At 32.8% G+C, this 22261-nt stretch overlaps 1 protein-coding gene across 1 annotated transcript; it reads right to left on the reverse strand.

Moving 5' to 3' along the window:
- Positions 1–16238: 16238 nt before the first annotated feature.
- LOC102630580 (wall-associated receptor kinase-like 10) lies at positions 16239–19732 on the reverse strand. Its single transcript, XM_006465369.4, has 3 exons — positions 18788–19732; positions 18530–18697; positions 16239–17692 (listed from the first exon to the last, which is right to left on the reverse strand). The coding sequence occupies exons 1-3, from the start codon at positions 19620–19622 to the stop codon at positions 16482–16484; spliced, it is 2214 nt and encodes a 737-aa protein (XP_006465432.2). The 5' UTR covers positions 19623–19732; the 3' UTR covers positions 16239–16481.
- Between the last annotated feature and the right edge of the window lie 2529 nt (positions 19733–22261).

Here is a 22261-nt window from a genome sequence, read left to right on the forward strand (position 1 = left end):
GTAGCCCACAGACAATTAATAGCATACATGCCAAAATATATCAAAGTAAAATTTCTTGAAATATAATTTTAAAAAATTACGAAAAAATAATTTATTTCATAACCATTGGGAATGCCCAACATACATCCACTAAGTGAACGTCACAGTCACTAGAATAAAGATTGAATATTAAAAATATACTTACAAACCTTCTACGCTAACTTTGATTATTATACATCCATGTAAAATCACAGTCACTAATACAAAATCTAAGACTTCTCACGACAAACTTAAAAGTTGAAAACGTAAAACTTGAAATTTTAGGTGCATATATAGTAGCAAATCCCTTCACAATTTATTCGAAATTAGAGGATCAACATCCATTAAAAGAGTAATGCTATCTAAAAAATATTCATTAACGGATCAGTCAGTTTCATAACTTCAGCTATGGCAGCCTCAACACAATCAATCTCTTCAAGACTTTCTCGAACAATATTTGAAGCTCCATTATTGCATTCTCTAATTCTTGGTAACTTCATAGACACTTCTCTCATTATTGGTCTCTTCTTTCCATTAAGGTTCAAGCATCTTTTTGTGAGTTTAACAGCTACTACAATTTCATCTTTGCAACCTTCTTTCAAAATATGACTGTCAAAAATTTCAAACAAACGATCATCTTTCATTACATGCAGAAAATATGCTGCTAAACTTTCATCTTCTTCATAATTGGTCAAATGAATAGGTCTTTCTCTCATTAAAACTTAGCAAGAACTATTTTAAAACTACAAGTATCACTTTTCTCTGTAAAATGACTCGACCAAAAATATTTAGGATCTAAGTATCTAACAGTGCATTCAACTTAAGCGATCATATATGTTTGATCATCTGCCATTGATGTTTAAGCCTCAAAATTTAAAACTTTGGCTTGATATTTATCATTAAAAGTATGTTTGTAGACTTGATAACTAAATGATAAATAGGTATGTAAGTAGCTGAATGCATATAGGATATAAAACTTGAAACATCTACAGCAATACACAATTGCATTTCTTGTGTGATTAGAAACTCTTCATTTTAATCATGTATGCATTGAAAGACAATTCCATTAGGAATAAAGCCATAGATCAAAAGAGAAGCTTTAGTCTCCAGGCAACTTGAGAACATTTTTGTTGTCAATTTGAGATAAAATAATTGCCTCATTGATGAATCCCTCAACTTTACTCTTATATATTATTTTAGACTTTTTAACGGCCTCGATTCCATTTACTTAAGCTTGATTTCCTTTCTTCTTTTTACAAACTTGTGTAATGACGATGCTTCTATCACTAGTAACTATAATATGTAGCATTTAAGAAGGAAAATATCACTTCTTGTCAAGATCATTCATCAAGTCGAGTATTGCTAAAAAAATGAACTTTAATTAAATTTATTTATTTCATGGGTCAAGTCAGAATTTTGTAATTTATTACCATGTGTAAATATATAGCATAACAAAATTAAGATTTAATTACATATTATTTTATATTCAATATGCAACTACTAAGCATAATACTGTGAAAAGCTTAACACAAAGTTTAACTTGCCATAGGTAGCTTATTGTTACAGGATGAGTTTCGTTGCGCAGCAACCCGTGCGGCACTTAGACGACTTCTAGCACACAAGTCATTAAGTAAGCCTAGACCACTTCTCAACCTAGCGAAGCAAGAATGCTTACGGAAAATGCTAGAGAGACTTATAACAATGTGGCCAAAATAGATTTTATTACACACAAGGAATAAATACCAAGAGAGCTTTACAAGAGAGCTTTACAAGAGAGCTAGAGAGCTTGTATGTGTGCTTGAGTGTGTGTGTGTGTGGTGTGGTTGATGGGCAAATGAGGGGACTTGCCCCTATTTATAAGTGTTGGAGTGCTAAATCTAGAGAGTTCCATACAAGTTGCATAAATATCTAGGGGTCTAAGTGAAAAGTCTTAAAAACTTCTAGCTTATTTACAATTATAGAGAATTCTAGATCTTGGGTCGGGCTTGGATGGTCACTAAGTGCACCACGTTGGCTTGTTGTATTGGTGGCCCATTTCTAAGTGCATCTCGCCATTTGTAACTAAGTACATTCCGCTTTTAAGCGCACTCCACGTCGAGGCGGACTTTTGCTAAGCAGACCCGTGTGCACGAAATTAACCTCTGATTACGGGAGCACAACCACAGCACGAGCATGTTTTTGGTGAAACACATGGTTATAATGAGCCTTAAAAGCATGACTCAATCAGAAATGGACTAAAGCACTATGTGTGAAAAGGCTTACAATAAGCTCAGTGATAAACTAGCATGCAACCCATGAACAATTAATAGTATGCACACTAATGTATATTAATGTAATCAGTCGAACAAATAAGTCTTTCTCTCGTTAAGTGCTCAACAAGAATTACTTTAAAACTATAAACAACACTTTTATCTGTAAAATGACTCGATTGAAAATATTTAGGATCTAAGTTTTCAAAGGTGCCTTGAACTTGAGTGGTCATACATGTTTGATCAACTGTCATTGATCTTGATGCCCTCAAAAGCTAAAACTTTAGCTGGATATATATCATCTAAAAATATGTTTATAGATTTGATATCTCGATGATAAATGGGTATGAAAGCAACCTAATGCAGATAGGATACAACACCAAAATATTTACAGCAATGTGCAACTGCATTTCCCATGAGATTGAAAGCTTTTTAATTTGATCAAACGTATTAGGAATAACCTTGTGGACTAAAAAAGGAACTCGAGTCTCCAAGCAACTTGACATCATTTCTGTGGTTAATTTGAGATAAAAATAACTACCTTTTAAAAATAATTCCTTAACTTTATTGTCATATATTATTTTAGACATTTTAAAGGCCACGAGTTTTTCATCCTCAACATTCTTTTGTAGACAGTTTCTTGGCTTCCTAGACTATGGACTCAATTCATGTTAAAGTTATTAGTGGCCTTTTCTAACTACCTTTACTGGATGACAACTCCTTGTAGTCATAACATACCATTTCTCTTTATGAGTTTTTTCTTAAGGTTGATTTCCCTTCTTCTTTCCACAAACTTGTATAGTCACAATCCTTCTATCACTAGTAACAACATTCTAAGCATACCAATAGTGCAACCTATAGCACTTAAGAACGAAAATATTACTTTTTTTTATATCATTCACCAAGACAAGTATTGCTACAAAAATACATTTTAGTTCAAGATTTATAATTTATTGTCACGTGTAAATGTATAGCATAATATAGTTAAGATTTAATTGCATATCATTCTATATGTAACTCTAAGCATAATATTATAAAAAGTTTAACATAAAAGCTTAGCTAGTCATGAACCATTTAATAATAGCTTACCCACATAATAATATGAGCACAACATGAGCACAGGCACGACACGAGCACCTTTTGGTAGAGCATGTGGGTATAATGAGCATTAAAACCATGACCTAGTTAGAAATAGACTAAAGTACGGCATGTGAAAAAGCTTGCAATAAGTATAGTGAAGAGTTAGCATATGGCCTGCAGGCCATCAATAATATACATGTCGAAGTATATCAAAGTAGAATTTTTTGAAATATAATTTAAAAATATATGAAAAAATAATTTTTTTCATAACCATTGGGAATGACCAACGCCCATCTATTAAATGAATGTCACAATCACTATATTGAAGATTGAACCTTAAAAACATACTTATAGACCTCCTACACTGAGTTTGACTATTATACATCCATGTAAAATCGCAATCATTAACATAAAATCTAACACTTCTCACAACAAGTTTAAAAATTAAAAACGTAAAACTTGAATTTTAGGTGGATATATAGTAGTGAATCCCTTGACCATTTATTCGAAATTGAGAAATCAAGATATATTGAAAGAGTGATGCAATTTGAAAAAGATCTAAAGGATTCGTCTATTTATCATTTTCATCTATGTCAGCCTCAACACAATTTATCTCTTAAAGACTTTCTTGAACAATATTTGAAGCCCCATTATTGTATCCTCTAATTCTTGCTAACTCTATGGCCACTTCTCTCATTTTTGGTCTCTTTTTCCCATTATGATTCAAGCATCTTTTTGTGAGTTTAACAACTACCAAAAATTCATCTTTGCCACCCTCATTCGAAACATGACCATTAAAGATCTCAAATAAATAACCTTCTTTTATTGCATGTACAAAATATTCTGCTAAGCTTTTATCTTTTTGTTATTAGTCAAAAGAATAAGTATTTTTTCCTTTAAGAACTCAACAAGAACTACTCCAAAACTAAACATCACCTTCCTTCGTAAAATAACTAAACCAAAACTATTCGGGATCTAAGTATTTGAAGGCGCCTTGGGCTTTTTAGTAGTCATATGTGTTTAATTAACTGCCATTTATCTTGATGCCTAAAATCCAAAACTTTGGCTTGATATTTATCTTCAAAAAATATGTTTGTAAATTTGATATCTTAATGATGAATGGGTATGGAAGTAGCCGAATGTAAAGAAGATATAACACCTAAAACATCTACAGCAATGTGTAACAACTACAACTAAATAGGTCTTTCTCCAATTAAGAGCTCAGCAAAAATTACTCCAAAACTATAAGCATCACTTTTCTCTATAAAATAACTCAACCAAAACTATTCAGGATCTAAATACCTGAAGATGCCTTGGCCTTGAGTAGTTTTGATCAACTGCCATTTATCTTAATGCCCAAAATCCAAAACTTTAGCTTGATATTTATCATCAAAAAGTATGTTTGCAAACTTGATATCTTAATGATAAATATGTATTTGAAACAACCGAATACAAATCAGATACAACACCTGAAACATCTATAGCAATGTGTAACCACATTTTCCATATGATTGCAAACTCTTCATTTTAATCATGTATATATTGAAAGAAAGTTCTATTAGGACTATGCTTGTAGAATGAAAGAGGAACTTCAATTTTCAAACAATCTGACAATATTTCTATGGTTAATTTGAGATAAAACAACCATCTCATTGATGAAATCCTCAACTTTACTCTTATGTATGATTTTAGACTTTTTAACAGCCATGATTTTTCCATCAAACAACATTTCTTTATAAACAATTCCTTGACCTCTTTGACCAATGATTCGATTCATGTTGAAGTTATCAGTGGCATTTTCTGATTCTTTAGAAGTAAATAATTTTGTCTTCGCAATATTACCTTTACTGGAAGACAACTATAGTTACACTAACAAACCATCATTTCTCTTAAAGAACTTTTTAGTTGAGTTTGATTTCCCTTCTTCTTTTCACAAATTTTCACAACCACAATGTTTTTGTCACTAGTAACAACATTCCAAGCCCACAATAATGCAACCTGAAGCATTTAGGGTGCGTTTAGCACACTGTATATTTCATTATTTTGAAGAATGTTACATGAGAAATCACAGTAGGATCACATGTACAAATAGAGAGGCACCTATGTTTGATTGTCTAGATTAACAACATGATCTGCAACAAAATAGGGCTACAATCAAGAGCCACGATCACTATATTCACTTAACTTTTATTTTGCAAAAATAATAGTGTATTAATTAAATGTTCTTCCATTTTCGTTAACCTCAATTTGAAACATATATTTCAGTTCCTGGAAAGTCTTTGCAATGCTTTAAAGTGCAAGAAAAGCACTTCGCGTCTATGCCCACTTTCTCACTATCCACACCTCTCAATTGACAAATGATAATTTAAAATTTTTGGTGGCTCACCAATGATAAACAAATGTTGATAAAAATGGCCATTAAGAATTTGACCACGTGATCTTGCGGTTAGAAGGAAATATTGTCTTTTCAAAAGTCAACAGAGAGTCAAACTTTTGAAATCAACTGCTAACTAATAATCGAGATTAAAATATTATATTTTAATTTTTATGGCACCAAACTGTTATAAGGCCAAATGGGGAGGTAGCCAACTTCTGACTTAAAATAGAAAAATGATATTTGAATAATAAGAATACAAGATGACGATGACATTGCATGGACAGAAACGAAAGCATTATGCATGAATAAGTTGTTATTTTTAAGAATGGCAAAAGGTCGGGTTGGGCTCGGGCTTGGCCAAGCCTTACCCGACCCGATAAAAAAAAAATTGAAACCCAACCCTAAAAAAACCCGAACACTATTTAGTTAGGGTCAGGCCTAGCCCGACCCAAATCGGGTCAACATCGAGTCGGTCCCAACCCGACCCTACTGAAATAGTTAACCCTCCTATTTTCCACCGCCATTTGAACCAATTCTGCAATTCCTCAACCATTTCAAACACAATTCAATTCCACTTTCCACAACTATTTCAACCCCACACACAAATCAATTTCAAAATCCAACATGAAAAACACACAATGTAATTCCACAACCATTTTAGCCATACACAATTCAATTTAACAACCCAACATAAAAAATAAAAAATAAAAAATAAAAAAACTCATGTCTTATACAAATAAAAACACACAATTTAGTTCCACAACCCAACATTAAAAAAAATGTCTTATAAAAATAAAAAAACTCATGTCTTATACAAATAAAAACTCATAATTCATAAAAACACACAATTTAGTTTTTTTTTAATAGGGTCAGGTTGGGTCGGCTTTAAGCCCGACCCTGACCCGAAATTTTTTTGGGCCTTAAAAGTTTGACTGTAACCCGACTCTAACCTCAAAAATTCGGGTCAAAGGCCTAAAAATTAGGGTCGGGTCAATCGAACCAAAAATAGGGTCGGGCGAAATTGTCAAGCCTAATTATTTTGGTACGCTACAAAATTACTGTGATACAAACGGTAACACAATTTCTATCTTTCTAACTTTTTTATTGTTCAAATATTAGTCAAAGGGACAAATAACTAAAAGTTAGTGGGTTAGGTCCAAAACGTTTATGGTCGTACATGCATCAAATTGAAAAAAATAATAATAATAATTTCATGACACCTCACGTGCCCGAATTCATTTTTTTTTAATTCAATATGGACTCTGTTAAAAGAGCTACAAGGACACTATTCGGGGGTGAGCCACCCCATACATATCATGAAGAAGAAAAGGAATGTCAGAAACCAGGGGACTACTCAGATTGTGAAGGCCAATTGAAAGGTCGGAAGCATAATTGCAATTGTGTCTGCAGCAAAATTTGCCTCTCTGTAAACATGGTTCACCGAATTCATTTTCAATTAATTGGAACATGAAGCAGACTTGTACAAACTTACCCAAGACTCCACCTCAATCTTCATCTTAATTATTATAATAAGTATCGCTACTCGTTTTATTTGTCCGATTTTATTTACTTTGTTGTTTCTTTTTTACTCTTTTGATCTTTATTGAATGAATTGCGAATATGTGTTTGTGCCTTAAGTCGAGTTATTGTTAAAAGCTCATGTTAAGATCAACCCCGTTTGAATTTTTGTTTTGGGGTTAAAAAAAAAAACCCTTATAAAGTTTACACCTAAAAAGTAACTAAGTGATGCAAAAATTACAATTTGATACCTGTAGTAGTATCTACTTAGAACATCCCCCACCCAAAAAAAAAAAAAAAAACTTGAGTACTTGGATAATAATTTCCCAATACCTTTTCTTATAATTTATATTTTCAGTAAAAACAAAATAAATTTCAAATAAGCCTAATCATCTATATAATTTTAAATTAATATTGTTACATCTAATACTAGTGAAATTTAAGGTTTGAATTCTTCTTGTTTTGTCAAACAATCATATAAAATTGATAATAAACCAATCATATAAAATTGATAATCTTCTTCTTCTTTAGTCTAATGAAAAAAACAACTGCTATTATAGAAAGAAGTTTTAGTTATAAAATAAAAATTAATAGTGTATAGTAAAAATGATAAATCAAATCAACTTAAGTTTTAAGTACAATAACTAGTATTTACTAAATATTTTAGTGTTATGATTTTTTTAAACTACAACTGCTTAATCTCAATACCAAACAAAACCTCTCCTTATAATTTAGATTTGTATGTTGGCATAAGTTTACGTGTATTTTATATGTAATTTTAATTTTTTGTTAGTGGAAAATGGTCAGCCACCTTGAACGAAAGAACCAAAAGTGTAGAAACTAGACGCTTGCACAAGCAATAGCGCAGATTTTTTATGTTAAAAGATGGGCCGAAATTCAATTATTCACCCAAAAATCTCAAATAGGCCCATCTCCACGATTCATTTGATCCAGATATGATATGATCTCATACATTCGACCCAATCGTGACCCAATTTTGTAATAGTCCAACACAGTCTCTCATTTGAGTGATGCTATTAGGACACCTTCAAAGCTCTTTCAAAACCCCTCCTATGTGTTTACAATTTTAACCTCTAATAAAATGACAAAAAAACCAGTCTTTTCTCAACTGAGACTGCAGATTTCTCTCTTTCTTTTTCTCTCACTCTGCATTTATAGTTACCATTGCTTCTTGTTTGCATTTTTGCTGCAAACCTACAATGAATTCTTTATTTAAAATGTTAAATTGAGGATCGTGTATACAAATAACTTTAGAATAAATAAATCATTTAAGTTTTAGTTTTATTGGGAAGTTCAAAAGAAATTTTTTCTATTCTATATACGCACTTGACTGTTGAGTTTCACAAGTGTTAACTTGCACTTTTAGGTTTAAAATCTATACAAATCATTCAATGATCAGTTTAGCGACTATCAACGAAAGGAAAAAATTCTTAATTATTTCTTAAGAAATGTAATAATTTAAAGGGTTTAAAGCTTGATTGCAGCTGCAGTTCTAACTTCACCATTAGTTATATTGTTATCCAAATCATGGTAGCTTCTTTTAGAAAGCTTGTTTATTCGCCATGGGAGAGTCTGTAGTTCCTTTCTTCTGATCGAAGATCTATAATAATACACTAAATTGGATAATTTTGCGGTCATGTTATCTTTCCATAAAAATTTTTTAGGCCTTCGTTGGGAAGAAATGGGTAAGGTCATTTATGGAATTAACGTGTGGGTGATATTAGTGATTATGTTATTTTAATTCTCGCTGCATGTGCTTTAAAAAAAAAAGGATAAGAGTTATTGAGGGGTGCCAATTGTCCCACTCCTCTCATTTATAAGTGTAGTAGTGATCTAATTCTCATCCAATAATTAGAAAGTAGCCTGAATTGCCAACATATGGGATCCAACTATGATGCAACTGTGGTACCATACCACAGCTGTAACGCCACAAATTTCCATAATATTAAATTATGGAAATTGGGCTTTCATTAAGAATTATGGATGGCCTATAACCCTTATTAAGAAAGGGATACTAATTATAAATAGAGGTTATTTATGAGATAATTTTGAAAAAGGGTTATTTTTCCTAATTAAATAGGGTTTCTTAAGACTCCCTATAAATGCATACTTTTTCCCCTTCCATAACCCTAAGTTCACAACATTTATTCTTCTTCTCTGCTGCTCTTTATGCTCCTACCCAAATCTTAGGATTCAAACCTTTGTTTAGGAGAGAATCAAAGCGACGGGAAAGTTATTATCCATATTCTCAACAGATTTCTAATCACTCTATCTATGGTTTATATTGGCGATTCTAGATGGTTATAGATCATAATGCAAGATTTAGAATGTATTTAGGTGTTGTTTGGGGTGTTGATTTATTATGAGTTTAGTTAATCAATCCTTGACGTATTAAGCACTGGATAATTCTGGACAGCATGAGTATCTCGAATTTAAACCTATATTTTTTGAACGAATTTTATTATAAAATTTATATTTTTGGAAACTAGACATGTAGGGCTTCTTGAGTAAATTTTATTTCATTAAATTCGACTTCGTTTTCAATTTTATATGTATTTTCGAAATAGAAACCACTGCACTGGAAAACTGCGATTCCAGCATTGCGATCGGATTCACAAGACTATTTTTACCACCAAATGAACTCAGAAAATTCTGAAATTTTATATGTAGGTTAATATATGTGTCTGGGATTCCCAGTTTTAATTTCATAATTTTATGATTAGTATTTTATTTTATAAAAATCACGGAACCCGTTCTGTTTGGTTTAGATTATGTGAAAACAGTTTCGAATTTGCTGAGAAGTAAATAGTTTTTTAAATGTTTTTGATATCGGATCCTCTTGTACATGGGGTACTCATGGATGTCCAGAATAGTTCCATAGAATATTATATCATTCTAAGTTTTAGATTAAGAGTTAAAATTCTGAGAATCAGACCTGTACGGGTATGAATTAGAAAATCAGATTCTTAGAATAAGTTATTAATTGCTATATCTTGTATTTGTTTAAGGTATTGAAGGTGATTGAGGCTCTTAGAAGCTTAGAGGTGTGTTAATTCAAATTCATTTGTCGAGGTAAGTAATTTTATTCCTAATGTACTGGATATATATAAGTATTTTGATATTATTATTATAAGTATAAATGTTTTTATACTACTTAAAGGATTAATTGATTTTGATAACAAAATTAGTTTTATGTAAATGTTTTCAAACCTAAATTCTTTTTAGCAAAGTATTTTATAAATTCTTTTTAATATGTAAATGATTTTATGACATGACAACCTTTTATGATTTTATCTTTAAAATGTTATGCAAGCCTAAATTATTGATATGGACTTTTATGAATCTGATACGAATATTTTATTCCCATTTTTGATTTCAATTATTGATGATTGTATGAGATTCTTAATGTTTTGGCTCATTGTCCATAGTTATTCTAATTCTGATTCTGATCGTAATATACGATATATCTGTCTGGACCAGTACTGGGTTTCTGTTTGAGTGTGCACACGATATTCTGATTCTGTTTCTGGCTAGGTCACCGGGACTATAGGTGACACTATGTGACAAGAGCTAACATTTTGTTTTCTATATACGTATTATATGATTTACTTCGTAAGTAAATATGCTTTTGGATATTTTAAATTATTAAGAATTTATGTTATGTTATCATGATATATCGTTTTAAACAAAATAAGGCTTGCAATATTTTTGTATCGATAGGCCTAGTATGTTAGAAATGGCATTACTTACCGAGTTGACGGCTCACCCCTCGTCATTACTTTTTGCAGATTAAGTTTCTTTTGAGAGGTCCGCTTAGCTTTGGAGTTAGAAATTTTCCATTTCCTTTGCCATTTGAATAAGAGGAGGAATAGGCTCGTGTTTCTATTTAGTTATTTCTATTATGAACGTGTAATTTGGAGTTTGAGACTTTTGTTATTGTTTTTATGTCCTCGGGAGGGATTATTTAGTATTAAATGTTTGATTATGTGGATTTATTTGAATAAGAATTGGAGCTATTTCAGTTTGAAACTTATGAGTAAAGATTATGATTTGTGAGTAACCTCTTTTTTCACGTGCTCCGCACGTGTTAAATTTGGGGTGTTACAACAGCTGCAACTAGCCATTGGATCCAGCTATGGTGAGATATCCAATGGCTAAATAGCTGGATTCAATGGTTAGGTGCAGCTGTGGTATGGCTGGTACCATAGCTAAGTCCCAACATATGACTGATTTATATAAGACCTCAGAAGGCCGACCAACCAACTTATATAACTGATTTGTGTAAGCCTCATGAGGCTCCACAGTTTTAAAACATGAACTTCATCAGGACCACGTCCCAAATACTAGAACAGAAAACAAAATCATACATGCACTGAATGAATAAGCCTTCATCATTATTTACTACTCAAACATAAAACTTGAAATTTCACGTGCACTAGTAATGAATTCCTTCACCATGTGTTTGAAAGTAGAGGATCATCATCTACGGAAACAGCGACACTGCCATTCAAAAAAATCCAGTGAAACATCCATTTGTTTCAGAATTTGCAATAATGTCATCATCCCCATAATCAATCTCTTCGAGACGTTTCTTGAACCATATTTGAAGATCCATGATCGCATACTCTAATTCCAGCTAACTCCAAGGCCACTTCTCTCATTGTGGGTCGCTTTTTTTCCATTAAGATTCAAGCATCGTTTTGCAAGTTTAGCAATTGTTACAATCTCATTTTGGCTACCTTTCTTCAGGAAATGACCACCAAGGATTTCAAACAAATGATCCTCTTTCACTGCACATAGATAATATGCTGCTAACTTTTGTCTTCTTCAAAGTTAGTAAAACGAATTCGTCTTTAGCTCAGCAAGAATTACTCCAAAGCTATAAACAACACTTTTCTCATTAAATTGACTCAATCCAAAATACTTATGATCCAAGTATCCAAAGGTGCCATGGACTTGAGTAGTCGTGTGTTTGATCAACTGTTGTTGATCACGATGCCCTTAAATCTAAAACTTTAGCGCAATATTTATTATCCAAAATTATGCTTTTAGACTTGATATCTCGATGATAAATAGGTATGGAAGCAGTTGAATGCAGATAGAACAAAGAGATTGAAACTTCAACAACAATGCGCCACCACATTTCCCATGTGATTGGAAATTCCTCAGTTTGATGATGATGATTATGTATTTAAAGAGCATTCCATTGGAAATGAACTTGTACACTAAAAGAGGAATTTGGATCTCCAAGGCGCAACCTAGTAATATTTCTTTGGTTAATTTGAGATAAAATTACCACCTCGTTGATAAATACCTCCGCCTTACTCTCATCGACCATTTTAGAATTTTTAACAGCCATGATTTTTCCTTCTGCTAGTATTGGTTAGTAGTGCCTGGGCCTCTTTGGCCGAGGATTCGGTTCATGTTAAAGCTATTAGTCATCTTTTCTAATTCCTTGGAAGTAAAAAAATTTTGTTTTGTCAATATCACCTTCGGTGGAAGAAAACTCTTGTTGCAGCAATTACCCACCATTTTTCTTGAAGAATTTTTTTTGAGCTCGGTTTTCTTTCTTTTGACACACTTGAACAGCAACCATGCCCCAGTGACTAGACACAACATTCCAAGCCCACCAGGAATGCAATCTTACCCTTAAGCGCTTCAAAGTCTATCGAGTTTCGACCAGAGGACAAGGTCAAGAATATTGTAGATTGTATATGTAATTTAATTCAAAACTGGATTTATAAATTATTAGAGAGTCTGCTTTCTACTTTTTGATTTTTGGGTGGCAGTAATTTCACTTTACAACAACCAAGAATTGAGTTCACTGGCTATCAATTGTAAACAACTACCGAGTGTATGATTGAATGGTTTGCATTAGCTTCCTGTTAAGAGTTGGTTGTTTATGAATAACTTAAGCTATTGTGCTTTAAAAAATTAAAAATTATGCGGAAGCACAGCAATCTGAAACACACTTAGTGATGGAAAAAAACAGAGAAGATATGATATGGGTACCTATAATGATAAATTTATCACAAGATTTTTTGCCCAATCTTAGTGAATTCAGAGTTTTCGAACTTGAGTAGTGTCACAGATCTTGGTCAGAGTCAAGGAGCTTTATTTGGTTGGCCACTCAAAATTCAAATCCTGGCGGAATAGGACACTGAAAAATCGATTTGGACTATACTCACCCCCTGTATCTTAAAAAAAAAAAAACAATAGAATTAGTTAGTACCTTCACATATGTCTGGGTAAGCACCACATGATGGTCTTCTATGAAGACAAAGACAAAAAATAACCTGAGCCCATTTGAACCACACAGTCACCGTCCAAATTACAACTAGTAGTATCAGAATTATATTCTTTCATTACAACTACCTATTAATTTCCCCCACTCCAACCGGGCAGGAACATCTTCTCTACTCGTCAAAACTTTTGAAGTTGCCAGGTAGTTTGAGAAAAGCCAAGGTTGGTAAACCGCAGAAACAGACCTGCATTCCTGTGAAATGCTCCGAGAATAAACGTATGATGAGAGATCTCACAGTAATCTAAGTAATCAAATGAACATCAGACTGAAAAAATAAATAAAACGCATATTTTACTGCAGTGAATTTCGTAGTTCCTATTTTTTCTATCTTTTAGTTTGGTTTCTTGGTTAAATATGAAATGCATATATTACTTATTCAATAAATAAAGTGCTAAAATTATAATTTATAAACCCACATTAATACCTAAAATACTCTAATTAAACTACTAAATTATTGTGATTACTCCTATTTTTTATTTAACTGATTTTTCATCCTTTCCTCCATCTCTCCTTTTGGCGCTTTATCCATTACAGCTTTATTCTCAAATCTAGGGGTTTGAAAAATGAACAAATGAATTGAATAGTAAACGAATAGAGTCTTAATTCAATGGGTATGAATTCGATTTGTTTATTGAATGAATATTTATTTAATTCATTTACTCTATAAAATTTAATGAATTAAATCGAATTTAGATTCATTTACAATTTGTATAATACATTTATTAAAAATTATTTATTTTTATCTTATTATTATAACTTATAATTACAAAACTATCCTCTAAATTTTTAAATTTATGCATAAACAATTAATGGTAAATAAGTAATTTAATCAAATGGATAATAAATGAATAGGTTCATACTCGATTCATTTTTTAATTGTTTATTAAACGAATCCTAAATGATAAATGAATGAGTGACCTCAAACTTAGATTCGATTAATTTATTTTGTAAATTAAATCCAATTCAACCATTTATTAAACGAATTAATTTTTTCAAACTTAAACATGCTTAATTTGATTTAAATAGAATCAAATAATACATCTTGAACCAAATTGTCACCCCTATCTATCCTTTAATTTTCTTTTCAAATTAAGTAGTTTTTTCCCCTAATATTTCATGTGTGAAACAATACCTTTAAAATTTAAGAAACAAACGGATGATAAAATTATATTTTTAATGGATACAGTTCTTGCATGGACTTTTTAGGAAAGCTCCAATGAAAAGAGAATACGTTGCTCAATGCTGTAAATAAATTTTGCATAAATTTACTAGTTGAAATCAAGAGGGAGTTTTATCAATGACAAACTTTTAGCCAAGATCAAATATTTAACAAATTCCTCAAAATTTCATTCCATTAACTAACGAAAGTGTAGGTGAAGAAAAGAAATTCAATAAATGGGTAAAAATTCAAAGAAACAAGAGAACTCTACATACAAATTTCATGAACGCTCACGTTTCTGAATTCATTTCTGATTCGGAAGACTATGCAAAAGTGTACTTTAATTTGTTGTATCTTTTTGACTCCTTTTGATCTTTTCTCTAGAGCAAAGAGCAAATAAAAATCAGCGAGTTACATTCATTTAATGTTGACGAAACTGTGCATTTTATTCACTTTTGTCGGATGGAAAGATTTCGCACTGGAAAGTGGAAATAGGAATCTTGTCTGTGTAACTTGAATTTTCAACAGACGAAAGTTGCCGCGCAAGTTGACTGTAATGGAGGACGTGTGTTATGCGCTGGCGGGAGTGGAATATAAGGGTGTGGACTTGTGGATTGACGTCCACAAGTAAGACAAAGATCTGTCGATAAGATGAAACACGTTGGCTTTCATGGCTACCTAACGAACATGTCGGGAACTTTCGTCCAACTTCAACCTAACTAACTGGCTTCCGTAGCTTTCATGGCTAATAAATGAACATGAAATTATGTGTTTACTTGACCGTTAATGGACAGTGGATGAAATACGTTTTGGCCGTCAAAACAAACCACTGATTAACGGAAAAGGTTCTTAAAAAAAATAAACAAATAAAAGGATTTAGAGCATAGTATAGATAACTTTTTATCAATAACATGTTATCTATTTAAAAGTTTTGTTCTTTTATCATTTTCTGCTTCGTCATTCTCCGCATCGAAACCCAAATTATTGAAGCTTAATCCTATCTGCCGAGCTATATAAGTTGTAGGCTTCTGGAGCCATCACCAAGTTCGTGAGCATTCATTCAAGTTCTCGCATATTATTTTTTGTTTCGGTGCAAAGTTGATGAGATAGAGCTAAATTTTCCAGCGTCTGATATGAATAATTTTCAAACGGGGTTGATCAATAAGAGGCTTGATGCTGGCCGGTTTAAGACCGTGCATTCTTGCCACTTGAGTAAGATTTTTGGTTCCTAGACAGGCGCTTTTCATTTATCTAACGATGTTGAGACACTCAATTTATAAAAGAAGATCAAAATTACTTGGAAAACTTGTTTAAATATGTTTATATACAGTAGAAATTATCCAGGATCTTAGACCAGGTAAATACTATAATGTAGAGATTTTTCTTTTTAACTATTTATGAGCATATGGCTTCCGAAGAAAAAAAAATTTGAAGGATACAATAACTAGAATATATTCTGGAAGTCTCACAATTTTATTTTTTAAATGCATAATTCAAGAAACATATGGAAAATATACTTCAATTTATTTCATAATTATCGGGCATGACCAACATACATCCACTAAATTAATGTTACAGTCATTGACATGGAAATTGGAAACTTATAAACACACTTAGAGGCCTCCTACATTGAGTTCACTAACATATATGCACATAAAATCAGAGTCACAAACACAAAATCTGAAAGTTCTCAATACAAGATTTAAAATTTCAAACATAAAACTTGAAATATTAGGTGCATAGTATCAAATCCCTTCACCAATTGTTTGAAATTAGCGGATCAACATCCACTGAAACAGTAACACTATCCAAAAAGGATTCGTCAATGGATCCATCAGTTTCAGAATTTGCACCTATATGTATGTCACCAAGAGCACAATCAATCTCTTCAAGACCTTCTTCCATTACATTTGAAGCTCCATTCCCTGCCTTAATTCCTGCTAATTCACTTGCCACTTCTCTCATTGTAGGCCTCTTTTTCCCATTAAGGTTCAAGCATCTCTTTGTAAGTTTAGCAACTGTTATTATCTCATCCTCGCCACCCTCTTTCATGACTTGAGCACCAAGGATTTCAAATAATCTTTCCTCTTTCATTGCACATAGAAAATATGCTGCTAAACTTTTGTCTTCTTCCAAGGTGGTAAAACGAATTGGTTTTTCCCCAGTCAAGAGCTCAGCAAGAACTACTCCAAAGCTATAAACGTCACTTTTATCAGTAAATTGACTCGATCGAAAATACTCAGGATCTAGGTATCCAACGGTGCCGTGGACTTGAGTAGTCATATGTGTTTGATCAACTGCCATAGACCTTGAAGCCCCAAAATCTGAAACTTTGGCACGATATTTATCATCCAAAAGTATATTTGTAGACTTAATGTCTCGATGATAAATAGGTATAGAAGCAGCCGAATGCAGATAGGATAGAGCACCTGAAATTTCGATGGCAATTCGCAATCGCATTTCCCAAGTGATTGGAAAATCCTCATTTTGATCGTGTATGTATTGAAAGAGAGTTCCGTTGGGAATGAACTCATACACTAATAAAGGAACTTCTGTCTCCAGGCAACAACCTAGCAGCTTAACAACATTTCTGTGGTTAATTTGAGATAAAATAACCACCTCATTGATAAATTCCTCCACCTTACTCTCATCAATTACTTTAGACTTTTTAACAGCCACAATTTTTCCATCTGCTAACATTCCTTTGTAGACAGTACCTTGACCTCCTTGACCAAGGATTCGATTCAAGTTGAAGTAATCGGTGGCTTTTTCCAATTCCTTCGAAGTGAACAATTTTGTTTTCTCAACAGTACCGTCAGTGGAAGCCAACTCTTGTTTCAGTAATAAGCCCCCATTCCTCTTGAAGAATTTTTGCTTGAGCTTGATTTCCCTTCTTCTTTTGACAAACTTGAGCAGCCACCATGCTCCAATGAGTAGAAACATTCCAAGCCCACCACTAGTGCAACCTGCACCACTCATAGACAATCTTAGTATCGAAATGACAAAGCAGAAAATGATAAAAGAAGAAATGTTTCCAAATATAATCTGGGGAAAGTGGTCCCTCTTCAAATTTATTTCGCTACGTTTAAATCCACACACTACCCCATTTCATCCTTGATGTTCAAACAGTGATTAGGAAAAAAACATTGTTGAAATGTAAATCACATTTTTTATAGATAAATATTTAACTAGTTTTAATTTGCAAAACTCGTAGATAAACAATTGTTTGGGAAAATGTCGCATTTATCTTCTAGCAGTGTATTTATTCTGTTGTTGTATTTTAACACCGTGGATAAAATGTGAACAAGTTCTAAGGGAGAAAAATATCTCATAGAATAATTATAGAGCCACAAACACTTTATAAATAATGTAACATTGTACAAACTGAGGTGACAAGATATGATTGGTTGATTAAAAATATAAAACATAAAAATTAACCATGAGATCCTTCAGTATTTTTTGTGTATAAAAATATTTGTGATTGTATCATGACTCTACCGTACTAGACTTTATATCTCTTTTATATAAATAATAAAAAATCCTAACAGTGTGTAATTTCTAGTATAATTTTCATTTTGATACTATCATTTTTAGTCGGTTTTCTATAAGAAAGTGGCAAAAGATTGAATCCACCGTCTTATTGTTTGGTTAGCAATATACAAGAAATATTTATAAAAGTTCACGTGCATAAGTCATATTAGAAAACGAATTCGGGTGCTGATTCTGCCAGATTAATGTTCTATTTTAATTATTTTTAGTCAAGTTGGGAAATTTTCTTAAATAACAGGGGTAGAAATATATACCTATAACAACATATTTGACCCGAGTTTTTTTGCGGAGAAATGAATCCCTAGTTCTCGTTGGGGAGCATCCCGGTTCTTGGACAGACTCATCGAAAACCGGGTCATAATAATAACCATCAGGACATTTGGAGCAATTGTGTCCGCTTGTGGTATTGCAGATCAAGTAACCTACACAAAGCCAAAGAAAATGGAAGATCAAATTCAACTGCGCCAAGAAATTCTGTCTGCACTCATGTCCAAAAGGGTTTAAGTCTGTACCTTCACATAAGTCGTCTTGGTAGCCGCTACTTCTGCTGTAATCACAACGACAGAAATGACCTGAGCTTAATTGTATTAAACAACGATCGTCCTTGTTACACACTTTAGTTTGTGAATTATAACCTTCATAACAGTCGCCTTTATATTTTCCCCACTCCAACAGGGCAGGAATCTTTTTTTCATCCTTCAAACCACTGGGAGTTTCCAGATAGTTGAAGAAAGTCCAATATGGGTAAACCAGAGAAAAAGAGGTGCATCCCTGTGGAATACTTTGAGAATAAACGTACGCTGTATTCGCATCGAGAACTTTAGTACTACTATTTTGAGGAATGTTACATAACACATCACAGCAGCCACTATCTCCAGAAGGATTGCATGTACAAATAGATATGCACCCACCGCCAGCATCAGTGATAGTTGAATTACTTGAAATTGAATCATTCTGCTGGTTGCTGGCATAGTTGTCACAACCTATGGCCAGGAACTTATTTTTCCTTTGTGAAAAGGAAAATGGAGTGCCTTTCAGGTTAATGCCTTTAGCATTCAAGGAAATTGCAGAAATATTGACCAAGATATAGGGAAATCTGCTGCCGTAAGATACATATGAGGAAATTTCTTGGCCGATTCTTTGAAGAATAGCTTTTGGAGTGCCGGAAGAGTTATCACAGACTACTTCAAAGCTCTCATCAAAGTAGCACCCTGCTCCGATTCCGAAAGGGTATTGGATCTCGACATCCCCGCATCGATCTGGACACGCTAATGCCTCCGCTGCTGCTTCGACCGTGCAGAGTAACATAATGATATGCAACAAAACCAAACCATTATCAACAGCCATATTAGTATTACCACTCAAACTTTATAAATTCCTCTTTCTTTTATTTTGCGAATCTAAGGAGTGTTAACTCTTCTCCCGTATTTTCTTCAACCTCCATTTATATATTTATTTCAGCACCAAGAAAGTATAAGCAATTTCGATTGACTTCAACCTCATTGGCCCTTTTAGTCTTTCTCCTTTTATTTGTTAGGTCTTTTATCCAATTATTATTTCAATTATATTTATTTTGTCACATTGTTCAATAAAGATAGAAGAGACATTGTTAAAGTCATTTAATTGAGCGTCATGGGATGCGATTAAAGGACCCCATAATATTTATTTTTTTTATCTGTTAAATTTTTTCTCCAATTATTATTTATTCCATTATATTTATTTCACATCAATCTATTAATTACTTGATCAAAATTGCCGAGGATAAAAACTAATTTATTTATTTATTTAATCCAAAGGGACAAAAACGACTGTCAATCAATGATCGTCTTCAATCTCTGCTACCTGCAGAATGCTCATTTGTATTGTCATTGTTTGGTTCAACAATTTTTTAGAAAGTTCAGGTAACCTTTGCATAAATGTTCAAGAGAGTTCATTGTTTGGTTCAACAATCAAATTAGATGTTCTCTTGCTAATTTCCTAAAAATCTCAAGTAATGAAGAATAATAATAATACATTATCCATCACGCGAGTGACAAGGTAGTTAGCTATTCAATTTCATTTTTTTTTCATGAGGGGAAGATTCCAACTCCCCACATTGCATAAATGAAAGTAAATTATAAATAGACACAACTCTCTTGGTGTCGGCATAGCCCTCTCCAGAACTACAGCCTTCAATTAGCATAAAATTACAACTTTTATCTTTCAATATCCTTAATGCAATTTTGACTTCACTTTTTTTTTTTTACCATTTTTATTTAATGTTAGAATTCAAAAGAAGAGACCGAGAGCATTATTACTAACTTGGAATATGATTATTGGTAATGTTAGAATTCGAAAGAAGAGACCGAGAGCATTATTACAGACTTGGAATATGATTATTGGTATTGACAGAACCATTAATATATAAGTTAGAGAATTAGCTGAAAAAAGTCTTTGGATATGTACATGGCCCGACTTTCATAATTAAATCGGAATAGTAAGCCAGAGGTTCAATGTATGGAAGCTTGATTTCGGCCTTGCCTTGCTCATAGTCTTGCCATTTACCATGGACTGAAAAATCAATGTGGTTAAAAAATAGATTCTCTTGGATTTGGTTTCTTGCTGTTCGAGAAAATGTATTCATTGTTTAGTGTATAATCTGGGGTTAAAGAGATCCTAAACTTAGGCCAAGTGGGCTTGTTATGTTTAGTCTACGTAACTAGCTCTACTGAAATAAGTTAGGGGTTTGTAAGATCATGGTCAATTTGCCGTCGTCAGATTTGATTAATTTTCAAGCGAAGTTGATCAATGGGAGACTTATTTTTACATTATTTTACATGATTATACGTGATTATTTTTACTTATTTTAAGACAGTGCAATCTTTAAAAAAAAAACTAATTAATAACTTATTTTTACATTATTTTACATGATTAGACGTCACAATAATTGTAATTTAGACAAATCTGACAAAAAATAAGATTTTTGGGACGTAGGAACTTCTTAGGTGCAAGATGCCTCCTTTCATCACAACCGGTGACGTTATTCCGACACATCATCGAGACCCAATAGTTGAAGTAAAAGCCTTACATGGGTCATTCAAAAAAAAAAAAAAAAAAAAAGCCTGACATGGGTCAATTACATGTGGCGTCATGGAATGTTTTACCAAATCATCCAGTCACTTTTACCATCTTTAAAAATAGTCCTCAACACATTATGCTAAAGAAATGTTAACATTTCTTTAAAATAAATAAAATACAATGTAATCAGTGGGCTAGGTAAATTCGGCTTTGTTACTAAATCGAAGGTTCCATTTCATGAACTCTCACGTGTCGGAATTCATTTCTCATTCGGAAGACAATGCAAAAGTGTACATTAATTTGTTGTATCTTTTTGACTATCTTTAATCTTTTCTAGCAAATAATTGCTCAACCGGCCAGTTACATTCATTTAATGTTGGCGAAGCTGTGCATTTTATTCACTTTTGTCGGATGGAAAGATTTTGCACTGGAAAGTGGAAATTAACTATGATTCTTCATACGAGAAATAGGAATTTTCAACAGACGGAAGTTGCCACGCAAGTTCCCTGCAAGGGAGGACTTGTGTTATGCGTGGGGTGGGAGTGGATTAAGGGTGTGTGAAATGAAATCAAAAAATGAAAGAAGTAAAAGTTGTACTAGTTACCACCTTGGCGCTGAACGACTTGCTTTTCAAATAATGATCTTAAATAAAGATCTGTCGATCGATAAGATGAAACAAGTTGGCTACCCAACGAAACATGTCGGTAATTGTCCTCCAACTTCAACCTAACTGGCTTCCGGAAATGATCATGAAATTATGGACGTCGCTCAAAGTTCCTACGTTTACTTGACCGTTAATGGAACGTACCAAGATGAAACACGTGTTGGCCGTCAAACCAAACGACTGATTAACGGAAAAAGATGCTTAAAAAAAATATTCAAAAAGATGAACAGCACAGTGTAGATAACCTTTTATCAATAACATGTTA

Source organism: Citrus sinensis, chromosome 7 (assembly GCF_022201045.2).
Source record: "Citrus sinensis cultivar Valencia sweet orange chromosome 7, DVS_A1.0, whole genome shotgun sequence".
NCBI classification, from domain to species: domain Eukaryota; kingdom Viridiplantae; phylum Streptophyta; class Magnoliopsida; order Sapindales; family Rutaceae; genus Citrus; species Citrus sinensis.